General features: G+C 40.9%; 1 gene segment (V, D, J or C); it reads left to right on the top strand.

Annotated features, from left to right (window-relative positions):
* Positions 1 to 8,602: 8,602 nt before the first annotated feature.
* On the top strand, positions 8,603 to 13,836 carry LOC133770513 (T cell receptor alpha variable 5-like). The segment is given in 3 exon segments: positions 8,603 to 8,666; positions 9,705 to 10,023; positions 13,746 to 13,836. Coding segments are annotated over 3 exon segments (474 nt in total).
* The last annotated feature ends 20 nt before the right edge of the window (positions 13,837 to 13,856 follow it).

Genomic DNA, 13,856 nt, shown 5'->3' with positions numbered 1-13,856 from the left:
GAATGGGTCTGAGGGTGACCTAAAATCCCCGTACGGGCCACCAAAATGTTGGACCTCTCAGTTGCAGAGATGCCCACTTGCTCGGGAGGACGCCCAAAGATCCAGACTCCAGACCAGTTGATGCAAAAAGCACGAGGTTTTTTATTGAACGTTTGCGCAAACGGGCCCCCACCTCAGGCAGTGAGGAGCCCTGAGCGGCAGTTTCACACAGGTTATATAGGCAACGAATTAGCATATTCCTAATGCGCATGTGTAGGATTGGTCAGTTCAGAGGGACATTAGCATATGGGAGAATGCTGGCGAAAAATGCTGGTGGAGAGTGCTGGTGTAAAATGCAGAGGTGGCACGGGATTGGCTGGTTCAGAGGGACAATTAGCATACCGGAGAATGCTGAGGGAGAGTGCTGAGGTGTTACAGGATTGGCCGGTTGCAGTGACATCATAAGTGCGCGCCTAGAGACTCTCTGAAGGGGAGGGGCAGCTCTGCTCTGGGCGCGCCCAGAGGTTTCCCGGAGGGGAGGGGCAGTTCTGCTCTGGGCGTGCCTAGAGATTCTCTGAAGGGGATTGACTTTTCCTTCCCAGAGAACGTCCTGCCCGCTGGACTCTGGGGAACATCTAACCTCTTAAGAAGCCCCTGATATTTGCCCAGGCCTAGTTTCTTGTCCCTCTCCCCCATAAGGGTCCTTCAGTCCTGGGCTTTTCTTTGTTGGGAGGGTCTTTATTACAGATTCAATTTCCCTCTTGGTTATGGGTCTGTTTAGGTTCTGTGTCTTCATGGCTCAATTTAGGTAGGTTATACGTGTCCAGGAATCTATCCATTTTGTCTAGGTTTCCCAGATTGTTAGCATACAACTATTTGTAGTAATTTCTGATGATTTTTAAAATTTCTGTGGTGTCTGTTACATTTCCTTTTTCATATCCAATTTTATTAATTTGGGTCTTCTCTCTCCTTTTTTTGTTAGTTGGGACAATGATGTGTCAATTTTATTTATTTTTTCAAAAACCAGCTCTTTGTTTAGCTGATAATTTGTTTTGTTTTTTTGATTTCAATTTTGTTGATTTATTCTGTAATACTATTTATTTTCTCCTACTAGATTTGGGTTTGGTTTGCTGTTGCTTTTCTAGATCCTTGAGATGCATTGATAGCACATTTATTTGGTGCCTTTCCAATTTCTTGATATAGGCACCAATTGCTATAAACTTCCATCTTAACACTGCTTTTGCTGTTTCCCATAGATTTGATATGTTGTATTGTCATCTTCATTTGTTTTCAGAAATTCTTTGATTTCTTCTATGACCCACTATTCACTCAGGAGCATGTTGTTCAGTCTCCATGTGTTTCCATATGTTCTAGAGATCCTTCAGTTGCTGATTTCCAGCTTAATTCCATGTGGTCCAAGAAGATGCATGATATGATTTTGATTTTTTTTTAATTCTCTGAGACTTGCTTTATGGCCTAGCAAATGGTCAATCCTAGAGAAAGTTTCATGCACTGGTGAGAAGAATGTGTATTCTGCAAATGTAGAATGGAAAGTTCTGAGATATCTGTTAGGTCTATGTCTCCCATTAAATCAATTCACATTTCTTTTAAATAACCTGGTGCCCTGTAATTAGGTGCATAGGCATTTATAATACTTATATCTTCCTGTTGAATTGATCCCTTAATCTTTACATAGTGCCTTTCTTTGTCTCTTAACAGTTTTTGTGTTGAAGTTTATTTTGTCTGATATTAAGATGGCTATGCCAGATCTTTTTTGGTTTCTGTTGGAATAGAATATTTTTTTACAATCTTTCATTTTCAGTCTGCCTGCATCTTTGTTGTTGAGATGTGTGTCTTGTAGGCAGCAAATAGATGGGTTTTATTTTATCATCCATTCATCCAGTTTGTGTATTTTAACTGGAGAGTTGAGGCCATTTACATTCAAAGTGACTATTGATAAGCAACTACTTTGCACTGCCATTTTCCCAGAAATATTCCTATTTTTTACTTTGGATTTCATTTTTATCTTTATTGGGCAGTTTTCTTCCTTTACCTTCTTTTCTAATGATGATTATGTTTCTGTGTCTCTGTATGTAGCACATTCTTAAGCATCTTCTACAGGGCTGGACAGGTTGTGACAAATTCTTTCAATTTCTGTTTGTTACAGAAGATGTTTATTTCACCTTCATTCATATATGAGAACTTTTGGGGGTACATAATTCTGGTTGAAAGTTTTTTTCTCTTAAGACTTGGATTATATCTCACCATTTTCTCCTAGCTTTTAGGGTTTCTGATGAGAAGTCAGCTGTAAATCTAATTGGATATCCTCTGAAAGTAATCTGGCATTTCTTTCATGCACATTTTAGAATGTTTTCTTTATGTTTTACTGTGGAGAGTTTGATTACAATGTACTGTAGAGAAGATATTTTCTGGTCATGTCTATTAGGAGTTCTATGTGCTTCTTGTTCTTAGATGTCCCTTTCTCCAAATTGAGGAAATTTTCTGTAATTATTCCACTAAACAGGCCTTCCAATGCATTCTCTCTTTCCATGCCTTTAGGAACTCCTAGATTCCATATGTTGGGTTGTTTGATAGCATCTTGTAGATTCCCAGCAGTGTTTTTTAGTTTTCTAATTTCCTCTTCTTGTTTTTTGTCTGACCATAAAACTTCTAGAGATTTGTCTTCTAACTCAGATATTCTTTCTTCTGCTTCACTGATTCTGTTGCTGAGGCTTTCCACTCCATTTTTAATTGTTCTATTGAATTCTTCAATTCCAAGATTTCATTTTGCTTTCTGTTTAAGATCTCAATTTCTTGGGAGAAATTTTCTTTAATGTCATATACAGATCTCATTAGTTGTACATTTGCTTCTGATAACTTCTATGTAATCTTACCAATTTTTGAATTCCATTTCTTGCATTTTTTCAAACTCTTCATCTTCACAATCTAGTATTGAAATGTTGTATGTTTCTTCCTCCTTTTGTTTGGTTAGTTGGGCCAATGGTGTGGCAATATTGCGTACTATTTCAAATAATACACAAAATTGGTTTCAATTTTGTTTGGTTTCAATTTTGTTTATTTCTTCTGTAATTTTAATTTTTGGTTTTATCCTACTAATTTTGGGTTTGGTTTCTGTTGTTTTTCTAGGTCCTTGAGATGTATTGATTGCTCATTTATTGGTGCATTACCAATTTCTTGGTGTAGGCACAAATTGCTACAAATTTTCCTCTTAACACTGCTTTTGCTATATCCCATAATTTTTGATATGTTGTATTGTTGTCTTTATTCATTTCCAGAAATAGTTTGATTTCTCTTTTGAGTCTTTCATTACTGACAGTTCATTCAGGTGCTTGTTATTTAATTTCCATGTGTTTACATATGTTTTATTGTTTCTTGATTTGTTGATTTCAAGCTTCATTCCATTGTGGTCAGAGAAGATGCATTGTATGATTTCAATTTTTTTTAAATTTGCTGGGACTTGGTTTATGTCCTAGCATGTGGTCAATCCTAGAGAAAGTTCTGTGCACTGGTGAGAAGAAAGTGTGTTCTGCATCTTTAGGATGCAAAGTTCTGTGGATATCCTTTAGGTCGATTTGAACTATCATGTCAATTAACTCTGTTGTTTCTTTTCTGATTTTCTGTCTGGTTGATATTTCCATTGCTGAAAGTGAAGTATTGAAGTCCACCATTACTATTTTATTGGAGTCTATGTCTCCCTTTAGATCCATTAACATTTCTTCAAATAGCCAGATACCCAGTAACTAGGTGCATATACATTTATAATAGTCACATCTTCCTGTTGAATTGATACCTTAATCATTACATAGTGCCCTTCTCTGTCTCTTTTAACAGTTTTTGTGTTGAAGTCTGTTTTGTCTGGTATTTGGATGGCTACACAAGCTCTTTCTTAGTTTCTGTTAGCATGGAATATCTTTTTCCATCCTTTCACTTTTTATTTTTAAAGATTTATTTATTTGAAAGTCAATTACACATAGAGAGAAAGAGAGGTCTTCCATCTGCTTGTTTGCTTCCAACTGGCTATAATGGCTGGAGCTGCACTGATATGAAGCCAGGAGCCAAGAGCCTCTTCTAAGTCTTTCCTCACGGGTGCAGAAGCCCAAGGACTTCAGCCATCTTGTACTGCTTTCCCAGGCCATAGAAGAGAGCTGGATTAGAAGTAGAGCAGCTGGGACTTGAACTGGTGCTCATATGGGATGCTGGCACTGCAGATAGTGTCCTTACCCACTATGCCACAGCCCCATCCCCAAATCCTTCAGCTTCAGTCTGTGTGTATCTTTTTTGGTGAGATGTGTTTCCTGTAGGCAGCAAATAGGTAGGGTTTTTTTTTTTTAAGATTTATTTATTTATTTGAGAGGTAGAGTTACAGACAGAGGGAGAGACAGAGAAAAAAGTCTTTCTTCCATTGGTTCACTCCCCAAATGGCAGCAACAGATGGAGCTGTGCTGATCTGAAACTAGGAGCCAGGTGCTTCTTCCTGGTCTCCCATGTGGGTGCAGGGGTCCAAGCACTTGGGCCATCTTCTACTACCTTCCCAGGCCATAGCAGAGAGCTGGATTGGAAGAGGAGCAGCCGGGACTAGAACCAGCACCCATATGGGATGCCAGTGCCACAGGCAGAGTATTAACCTAGTGTGCCATGGCAATGGCCCCAGTTTTAGTTTTTTTTTTTTATAAATTATTATTTTTTTTAACTTTTATTTAATGAATATAAATTTCCAGTATACAGCTTATGGATTACAATGGCTTCCCCTTCCCATAATTTCCCTCCCACCCGCAACCCTCCCCTCTCCCGCTCCCTCTCCCTTTCCATTCACATCAAGATTCATTTTCAATTCTATTTATATACAGAAGATCAATTTAGTATAAATACTTCAACAGTTTGCATCCACATAGAAACACAAAGTGAAACATACTGTTTGAGTACTAGTTATAGCATTAAATCAAAATGTACAGTACATTAAGGACAGAGATCCCACATCAGGAGCAAGCGCACAGTGGCTCCTGTTGTTGACCCAACAAATTGACACTCTAGTTTATGGCGCCAGTAACCACCCTAGGCTGTCGTCATGAGTTGCCAAGGCTATGGAAGCCTTCCAAGTTCCCCGACTCTGATCATATTTAGACAAGGTCATAAAAGACAGAGTGAGGATAGTAACCAATGATCCTAAGAGTGGCCTTAACCAGGTCTGAACAATTATACAGCATTAAGTGGGGAAGAGGACCATCAGTACACACAGGTTGGGAGTAGAGCCATTGGTGGTAGAGTAGAGGTTATGATTACAAAGGAATGAGGCCCAAGTGGACTAGACAGGGTCTAGAACAAAGGACAGAGTCATTATTAGAGGAGCTAAGAAAGGTGCTGTCTAAGCTACAAGTAATTTTTCTGATTGAGAGGCAAATAGAACCTGATAGAAGGGGCTTGATAATAATCTGTTGGGCTTTAGGCCTTGTAAGTTAAGAGGCCCAGACCTATCTATCTCTTCACATGGGGTATATCCTAAGGGAGGTGTGAACCTCCTAGGGGAAGGCACTCTGTTGACTTTCATTAATCCATTCAACTCTCCATTAACTTGAGAGTTGAGTCCATTTGCATTCAAGGTAAATATTGATAAGTAATAACTTGGCCCAGCCATTTTTCTATAAATATTCCTATTGTTTACTTTGGATTTCCTTTGTTCTTTTACTGGGAGATTTTCTGCCTTCATCTTTCATAGTGATGACTATGTTTCTGTGTTTCTGTGTGTAGCACATCCTTAAGTGTCCTTTATAAGATTGTAGGAATGGTGACAAATTCTTTCAATTTCTTTTTGTTATGGAAGGTGTTTATTTCACCTTCATTCACAAATGTGAGCTTTGCAGGATGCAGTATTCTTTGCTGACATTTTTTTTTCTCTTAAGACTTGGACTGTATCTTGCCATTCCCTTCTAGCCTGTAGGATTTCTTATGAGAAGTCAGCTGTGAGTCTTATTGGAGATCCTCTGAAAGTAATCTGGCATATATCTCATGCACATTTTAGAATTTTTTTTTTTTTGTGTGTGTTTTACTGTGGAAAGTTTGAGTACAATGTGTTCTGGTGAAGATCTTTTCTTGTCATGTCTACTAGGAGTTCTATGTTCTTTCTTACTTGCATGTCCCTTTCTTTGTCCAAATTGGGGATGTTTTCTGTAACTATTTTACTACAAAGTCATCTAATCCATTCTCTTTCTATCCCTTCAGGTGCAAAAGGTCATTTGATAGTATCCCATAAATTTCCAACACTGTTTTTAAGTGTTCTAATTTCTTCTTTTTCTTGGTCTGATTTTAAAATTTCAAACGAATTGTCTTGGATATTCTTTCTTCTCTCCAACCAAGTCTGTTGTTAAGGCTTTCTGCTGCATTTTTTATTTGATCTATTAAATTCTTTATTTCTAATATTTCATTTTTATTTCTCTTTAAAATCTTAATTTCATGGGAAAAATTTTCATTCATGTCATGTATGAATTTCTTTAATTCATGAATTTGCTTCTGATTACTTCTAACAAGTCCTATGATCAGTTATTTTATTTGTTTCCAGTATTTCTTCAATCACTTCATCTTCACATTCTAGTGTTGAAGTGTTGTGCTGTTCTGGCATCATCATGTTGTCTGCCTTATTCTTGTTTCTTGAATTGCTGCATTTATTTTTAGGCATTTGTGGAGATGCTTTTTTCCCCGTGTGATGGCTTTTTTCTTTGGACTATGCCTCTGTGACTTAGTGGAATGTCTGTTCTTTCAGTGAATACCCAGAGGTGTGTGCTGGGTGTGGCCATGGAGCTCTATTCGGTGCTCAAGGGTGAGGGGAGTGTCCAAGGTGACACTCAAATTTGGCATAGTGAATCAATATCTCTATCTCTTTTTCTGTCTCTCTGTCTCTGTCTCTGTCTCTCTTTATCAGAGAAGAGGTTTGAGTGTCTTCATACTCCCAGCACACAAGGCTCCCACAGTCATAAGTGGCCAGCTTCCTGTCAGTTCTGCCAGCCAGTCTCAGACTTCTCCTGTCTCATGGTTGCTTGCTGCCCAAACACAAGCTGGTTCATTTCTTTGAATTCTGCCTTTCAAATAAACAGAAATAAATCTTTTTAAAAAAGAAAATTTTGTTTTCAACTGATATAAAATTCAGATAGGTATGAAAAAATGTGTTAAAAAGATCTGTTGTGAAACATAGTGATGACGCCATATAAGAACATATTGTATATCTGAAAAAGGCAGGGCCGTCACTGTGGCAGAGCAGGTAAAGCCACTGCCTGCAGTGCCAGCATCCCATATGGGCACCGGTTCAAGTCCCAGCTGCCCCACTTCCCATCCTGCTCTATGCTATGGCCTGGGAGGGCAGTGGAGGATGGTCCAAGTGAGTGGGCCCCTGCATCCGCATGGGAGACCAGGAAGAAGCAGCTTTTCTCCTGGCTCCTGGCTTCAGATTGGCTCAGCTGCAGCTGTTTCGGTGATCTGGGGAGTGAACCAGTGGATGGAAGATATCTCTCTCTGCCTCTGCCTCTCTGTAACTCTGCCTTTCAAACAAATAAATAAATCTTTTTTTTTTTTTAAAGAAAAAGGCTAAGAGAGTTGATTTTAAATGCTGTTACCTCAATAAATGATAACAGTGTAAGGTGATGCATGATAATTAGCTCAATTTAGCTATGTATACATATCCCAAATCATCTTATTTTATACCAGAAATACTTTCTTCAATTTATAAACATAATTAAAATATATAACATTAAAAAAATAGGAACAGACAACGTGGCTTATTGGTCTAAACCGCTGCTTAGGAGACCCATACCCCATAGTGATTGCCTGGGCTTGAGTCCTGCTTCTGCTTGCGATGCAGATCCCTGTTCACACACCTGAGTGGAAGCAGATGATCGCCTTAGTAGTTCGGTTTCTGCCACCATGTAGGAGATCCAGAGCTTCCTGGCTTTGGTCTGGCCCAACCCTGGCTGTTGTGGACATTTGAGGAGTGAGTCAGCCTATGGAGGATCTCTTTTTCTCTTTCTTCCTCTTGACCTCTGTCACTCTGTCTCCTAAACAAATAAAAAAAAAATGTAGACGAAGAAGAAGTGGAAGGGTTTTACGTTTCAATTACTCAGCAGAAACAATCACAGCACTTTCTTAGTTTCAAATAGGTTAATCCTCTTGTATAATATCCTGTTGTATAAATATGGAAGACTTGCCACTTCAAATACATTTAAAATGTCTTCTGATTGTGCTGAGAAGAAGTGGAATTCTGAAGCTCACATTTTCACTATGTTTGCTTTTTAATAATAAACATCATTTCTGATTGGAGGAACACTTGGAACTTACTTTATGACCCATTGCTGATTTGTGTAATCTCCCAAAGCTACCCATCAGGATGAAAGAGGATCTGGTAGGCGGTTTAGCGGTTGGGGATCTGACCACAAGAGGGCAGAGTGTTTCTGCTGTTGCACAATATAGGACTGGCTGGTTTTGGCTGACTTCTGAAAGAGCAGGCTCAAAACAGCAGCAGATGCCTGTGCAGATAGTTTAAGAAACTCCTGTGCTTTGGAGGGAAGGAGGAGACCTCTGTGATAGCCGTAGCTCACCCGGCCGGAGCTCGCAGGTCCCGATGGGCAGAACCTTGAGGACACTTGCAGGACTTTTCTTCCTGTTCTTGTGGCTGCAGCTGCACTGTGAGTTGGGAGCTTTAGGGGAAGCGGGTGCTTGGAAAATGTTCATTAGAAGTCTGAGGATGCCACATGGGGTGTAAGTACACAGTGACTCCTGTTGCTGACTTAACAATTTGACACTCCTGTTCATGGCGTCAGTAATCTCCCTAGGCTCTAGTCATGAGTTGCCAGGGCTATGGAAGCCTTTAGAGTTCGCTGACTTTGATCTTATTCCGATAGGGTCATAGTCAAAGTGGAGGCTCTCTCCTCCCTTCGGAGAAGGGCACCTCCTTCTTTGATGGCCCCGTTCTTTCCACTGGGATCTCACTCACAGAGAACTTTCATTCAGGTCTTTTTTTTTTTTTTTCCCATGATATCTTGGCTTTCCATGCCTGCTATACTCTCATGGGCTGTCCCTAATGTGTCGTCTAAAGCCAAGTGATGCTATGACTGGTACTGAAACAGTATTTTTATACTTTGCGTTTCTGTGTGGGCGCAGACTGATGAGGTCTTTGCTAATTATAGACTGAAGTGATCTTCTGTATATAAAGAGAATTGGAAAGGAAAAAAAAAACAACCTGGTGTTAAAATGGAAATGGCATAGAAAATTAATTAATTTGAAAAAAATTATGTAGGATCTCTGTCTTTAATGTGCTGTACATTACTATTTAATGCTATAATTAGTAATCCAATGGTAGTTTTTTCACTTGATGTTGCTATATGGGCAAAATGTTGAAATCTTTACCTAATGTATACTAAACTGATCTTCTGTATATAAAGAGAATTGAAAATGAATCTTTACACGAATGGAAGGGGAAAGGGAGCGGGAAAGGGGAGGGTTGCGGGCGGGAGGGAAGTTATGCGAGGGGGGAAGCCATTGTAACCCATAAGCTATACTTTGGAAATTTATATTCATTAAATAAAAGTTTAATAAATGAAAAAAAAAAAAAAGAAGTCTGAGGATGAGGCTGGCCTCTTCCAGCTTGCCTGAAATAATGTGAGGAAATAATGTTATCTCTAGGGAATACTGGCCTGATGATTTTTCTGACTTCTGTTGTGCAGGTGTGAGAGGAGGAGAGACGGTGGAGCAGAGTCCTTCTTTCCTGAGTGTCCGGGAGGGAGACAGCTGTGTTATCAACTGCACTTACACAGACAGTGCCTCCACCTACTTCTTTTGGTATAAGCAAGAACCTGGAGCAGGTCTCCAGTTCCTTATAAATATTCTCTCAAGTATGGATAAGAAAGAAGAGCAAAGACTTACTGTCCTCATGAATGAGAAAGACAAACATCTTTCCCTGCGCATCAGAGTTGCCCGTGTTGCAGACTCTGCTGTGTACTTCTGCGCAGCATTAGCACAGCCCTGCTCAGGCACCTGCAGCCTGTACCCAAACCTGCAGAAGGGCTGTTTCAGTCATTTGGGGAGGGAACCAGGAGATGAATGATATCTCTGTTTGTCTCTGTCCCTTTCTGTATCACTCTGTCTCTTTTCTTTTTATAAAGATTTTTTATTTATTTTCCTTGAAAGAGTTACATAGAGAGAGAAGGAGAGGCAGAGAGAGAGAGAGGTCTTCCATCTGATGGTTCACTCCCCAGATGGCCACAATGGCCGGACCTGTGCCAATCTGAATCCAGGAGCCAAGAGCTTCTTCTGGGTCTCCCACATGGGTGCAAGGGCCCAAGGACTTGGACCATCTTCTTCTGCTATCCCAGGCCATAGCAGAGAGCTGGATTGGAAGTAGAGCAGCTGGGTCTCGAACCAGCGCCCATATGGGATGCCGGCACTTTAGGCCAGGGCATTAACCCACTGCGCCACAGCGCTGGCCCTTGTCTCTCTCTCTCTCTCTCTTTTTTTTATTTTTGACAGGCAGAGTGGACAGTGAGAGAGAGAGAGACAGAGAGAAAGGTCTTCCTTTTGCCGTTGGTTCACCCTCCAATGAATGCCCGCTGCGGCTGGCGCGCTGCGGCCGGTGCACCGCGCTGATCCGAAGCCAGGAGCTAGGTGCTTCCTCCTGGTCTCCCATGCCGGTGCAGGGCCCAAGCACTTGGGCCATCCTCCACTGCCTTCCCGGGCCACAGCAGAGAGCTGGACTGGAAGAGGGGCAACCGGGACAGAATCTGGTGCCCTGACCGGAACTAGAACCCGGTGTGCCAGCACCGCAAGGCGGAGGATTAGCCTATTGAGCCGTGGCGCCGGCCCTCTTTTCTTTTAAGACAATTATTTTTGTATTTGAATAAAGAGCAACAGAGTGGAAGAGACACACTCATACAGAGGTAACTTTAATCTGTTGATTCTCTCCCCAGTCGGTGCAATATCCAGATCTAGGCTAGACGGAAGCTGGGAGCCAGTAACTCCATTTGGTTCTCCCACATGGTGGCAGGACCCAAGCATTTCGGGCCATCTTTCATTCCCACCCCAGGAACATTAGGAGGTAATTGCACCAGAAGTGTTGTATCCTGAATTAAACTGCCACTCTGATATAGGACGCCAGCATTATAACAAGTGGCTTAACATGCTGTACCACAACGTTAACCATAAAATCTAACTTTTACAAGTCACTATTTTATTTCTCCTACCATTATCTTCTTAATATTTGTAGTCAAAGAGTATTTCTGGATTTAGATATTACCTTTTACATAAACAGCTTGTCAAAAGTCGGAAGTTCTAAATTGATTTTATAGGAGAAACAGATGTTGACTTTCTAAATGTCTTATACAGAATGATTGCTGTTAAGCCAACTCATGCTTTCTCTGTCATTGTAATTGTGGCTCTTATTATTACTGGCAAACAGAATGAATTAATTTGCATATTCTTGATATCTCACAAGTGAAATCACAAAATATTTGTTCTTTTGTGTCTTGTTTATCTCCATTTGCAATATTTTCATGGTTTTGTGTCTTAGTGCCTATGATAATTTCATTCATTTTAAAGACTGACTGATGTTCCACTGACATTTTTGTTTATCCATTCATTAGTTGTGGAGAGTCTGTGTGTGATACAAATACTTTGCTTTGCAAATGGAGATAATACAAGAAATATACAAATAAAGCAGATTTTTCATATGTAAAATTGGCCATAAAATTGGCTGGATATTTATTCCAATCTGGTTTGATACCAGAATACAAGTGTCCTGAGAACCACAACTAAATTGAAGCCAAAATTGGAAAGGGAGACATTGTCACTATTGGACACATAGATTCTGGCAAATCCACCACTATGGAGCATCTCAGCCACAAATGTGATGGGATCCACAAAAGAACCATTGAAAAATTTTAGATGGAGGCTGCTGATATTGGAAAGGACTCCTTCAAATACACCTGGGTCTTAGAAACTGAAAAAGCAGTGTAAGCATGGCCCCAGCATTGACATTTCCCTGTGGAAATTTGTTATCAGTAAGTGCTATGTGACTATCAGTGATGTCCCAGGGCAAGGACTTTATCAAAAACATGATCACATGCACTTCTCAGGCTAACTTTAGTGTTCTTTTGGTTACTGCTTGTGTCTGTGAGTTTGAACTTGGCATCTCCAAGAATGATCAGACTTGAACATGCCCTTCTGGCTAACACATTATGTGTGAAACAATGAATTGTGGGAAATAGTCCTCTTTACCCCTTCCCATTATTTGTAGACACTGCCTGATGTAGCAATTTACAATACGCCATCTGACTTTTTATTGCCAGTGGGGATAATAATGTCTGACATACTGAATACTGGGTTTAACTTGAATATTGGGTTGAATTTCTGGGTTGCAGCAATCATTGTTTAAGTGAGGAGTTGACTGATTTTATAAACTGGATCCAAATCCATAAAGCTCACTGAAGACAAAGCCCTTTGCTTGACCTTAGAGTGGAGCTGCGCTGATCCAAATCCAGGAACCAGGAGCCTCTTCCAGCTCTCTCATGCAGATGCAGGGGCCCAAGCACTTGGGTCATCTTCTACTGCTTTCCCAGGCCATAGCAGAGAGCTGGATCAGAAGTGGAGCAGCCAGGTCTTGATCCAGCACACAAAGGGGTTGCCGGCACTGCAGGTGGCGGCTTTACTAGCTACACCACAGCACTGGCCCCATCTCTTTCTCTCTCTCTCTCTTTTTTTTTTTTTAAAAAGCTCTTCATTTAGCTGACCTTTTGCATTGTTTTTTAAATTAAATTTTGTTGATTTCTTATCTAATTTTAATTATTTATTTTCTATTAGTTTTGGGTTTGGTTTGCTGTTGTTTTTCTAGGTCCTTGAGATGCATTAATAGCTCATTTATTTGGTGCCTTTCCAATTTCTTGATGTAGGCACCTATTGCTATAAACTTCCTCTTAACACTGCTTTTGCTGTATCCCATAAATTTTGATATGTTGTGTTGTCATCTTCATTTGTTTCCAGAAAGTTTTGATTTCTCCTATGACCCACTGTTCAATCAGGAACATGTTGTTCAGTCTCCATGTGTTGGCATATGCTCTTAAGATTCCTAAGTTGCTGAGCTGGCGCTGTGGCTCACTAGGCTAATCCTCCATCTTGCGGCACCGGCACACCGGGTTCTAGTTCCGGTCGGGGCACCGGATTCTGTCCCGGTTACCCCTCTTCCAGGCCAGCTCTCTGCTGTGGCCCGGGAGTGCAGTGGAGGATGGCCCAAGTGCTTGGCCCTGCACCCGCATGGGAGACCAGGAGAAGCACCTGGCTCCTGTCATCGGATCAGTGCGGTGCGCTGGCCGCAGCGCGCCGGCCGTGGCGGCCATTGGAAGGTGAACCAATGGCAAAAGGAAGACCTTTCTCTCTGTCTCTCTCTCTCTCTCACTGTCCACTCTGCCTGTCAAAAAAAAAAAAATTCCTGAGTTGCTGATTTTCAGCTTCATACCATTGTCGTCCGAGTAGATGCATGGTATGATTTTGATTTTTTTGAATTTGCTGAGACTAGCAATCAGGTGAATTTATTTAACGACATGAAGAGATCCAGCTCTCTTTTATACTATTCCTATGTCTTCCTAGCAGTTCTCTCTCTCTCCTCAAATATACACTGCCTCACCCATCCTCACTCAGCCTAACCTCCCTTCCTGTTTTATTGAGGAAAGCCAGTCAAGAGACTTATCTCATTTACACCACATTTACTCACCCACCAGCATCTCTGCCACCCATGTTCCAATGGCTGCCTTGGTGATGACCAACCCCATCACCGTACAGTGGCTTGCGTCCCTCTGCATCATCCATTAAAGAAACTGCATAGCATCACA

The sequence above is a fragment of the Lepus europaeus genome, chromosome 11 (genome assembly GCF_033115175.1).
Source record: "Lepus europaeus isolate LE1 chromosome 11, mLepTim1.pri, whole genome shotgun sequence".
Taxonomy (NCBI): Eukaryota; Metazoa; Chordata; class Mammalia; order Lagomorpha; family Leporidae; genus Lepus; species Lepus europaeus.
This window is presented reverse-complemented; position numbering and strand designations above follow the sequence as displayed.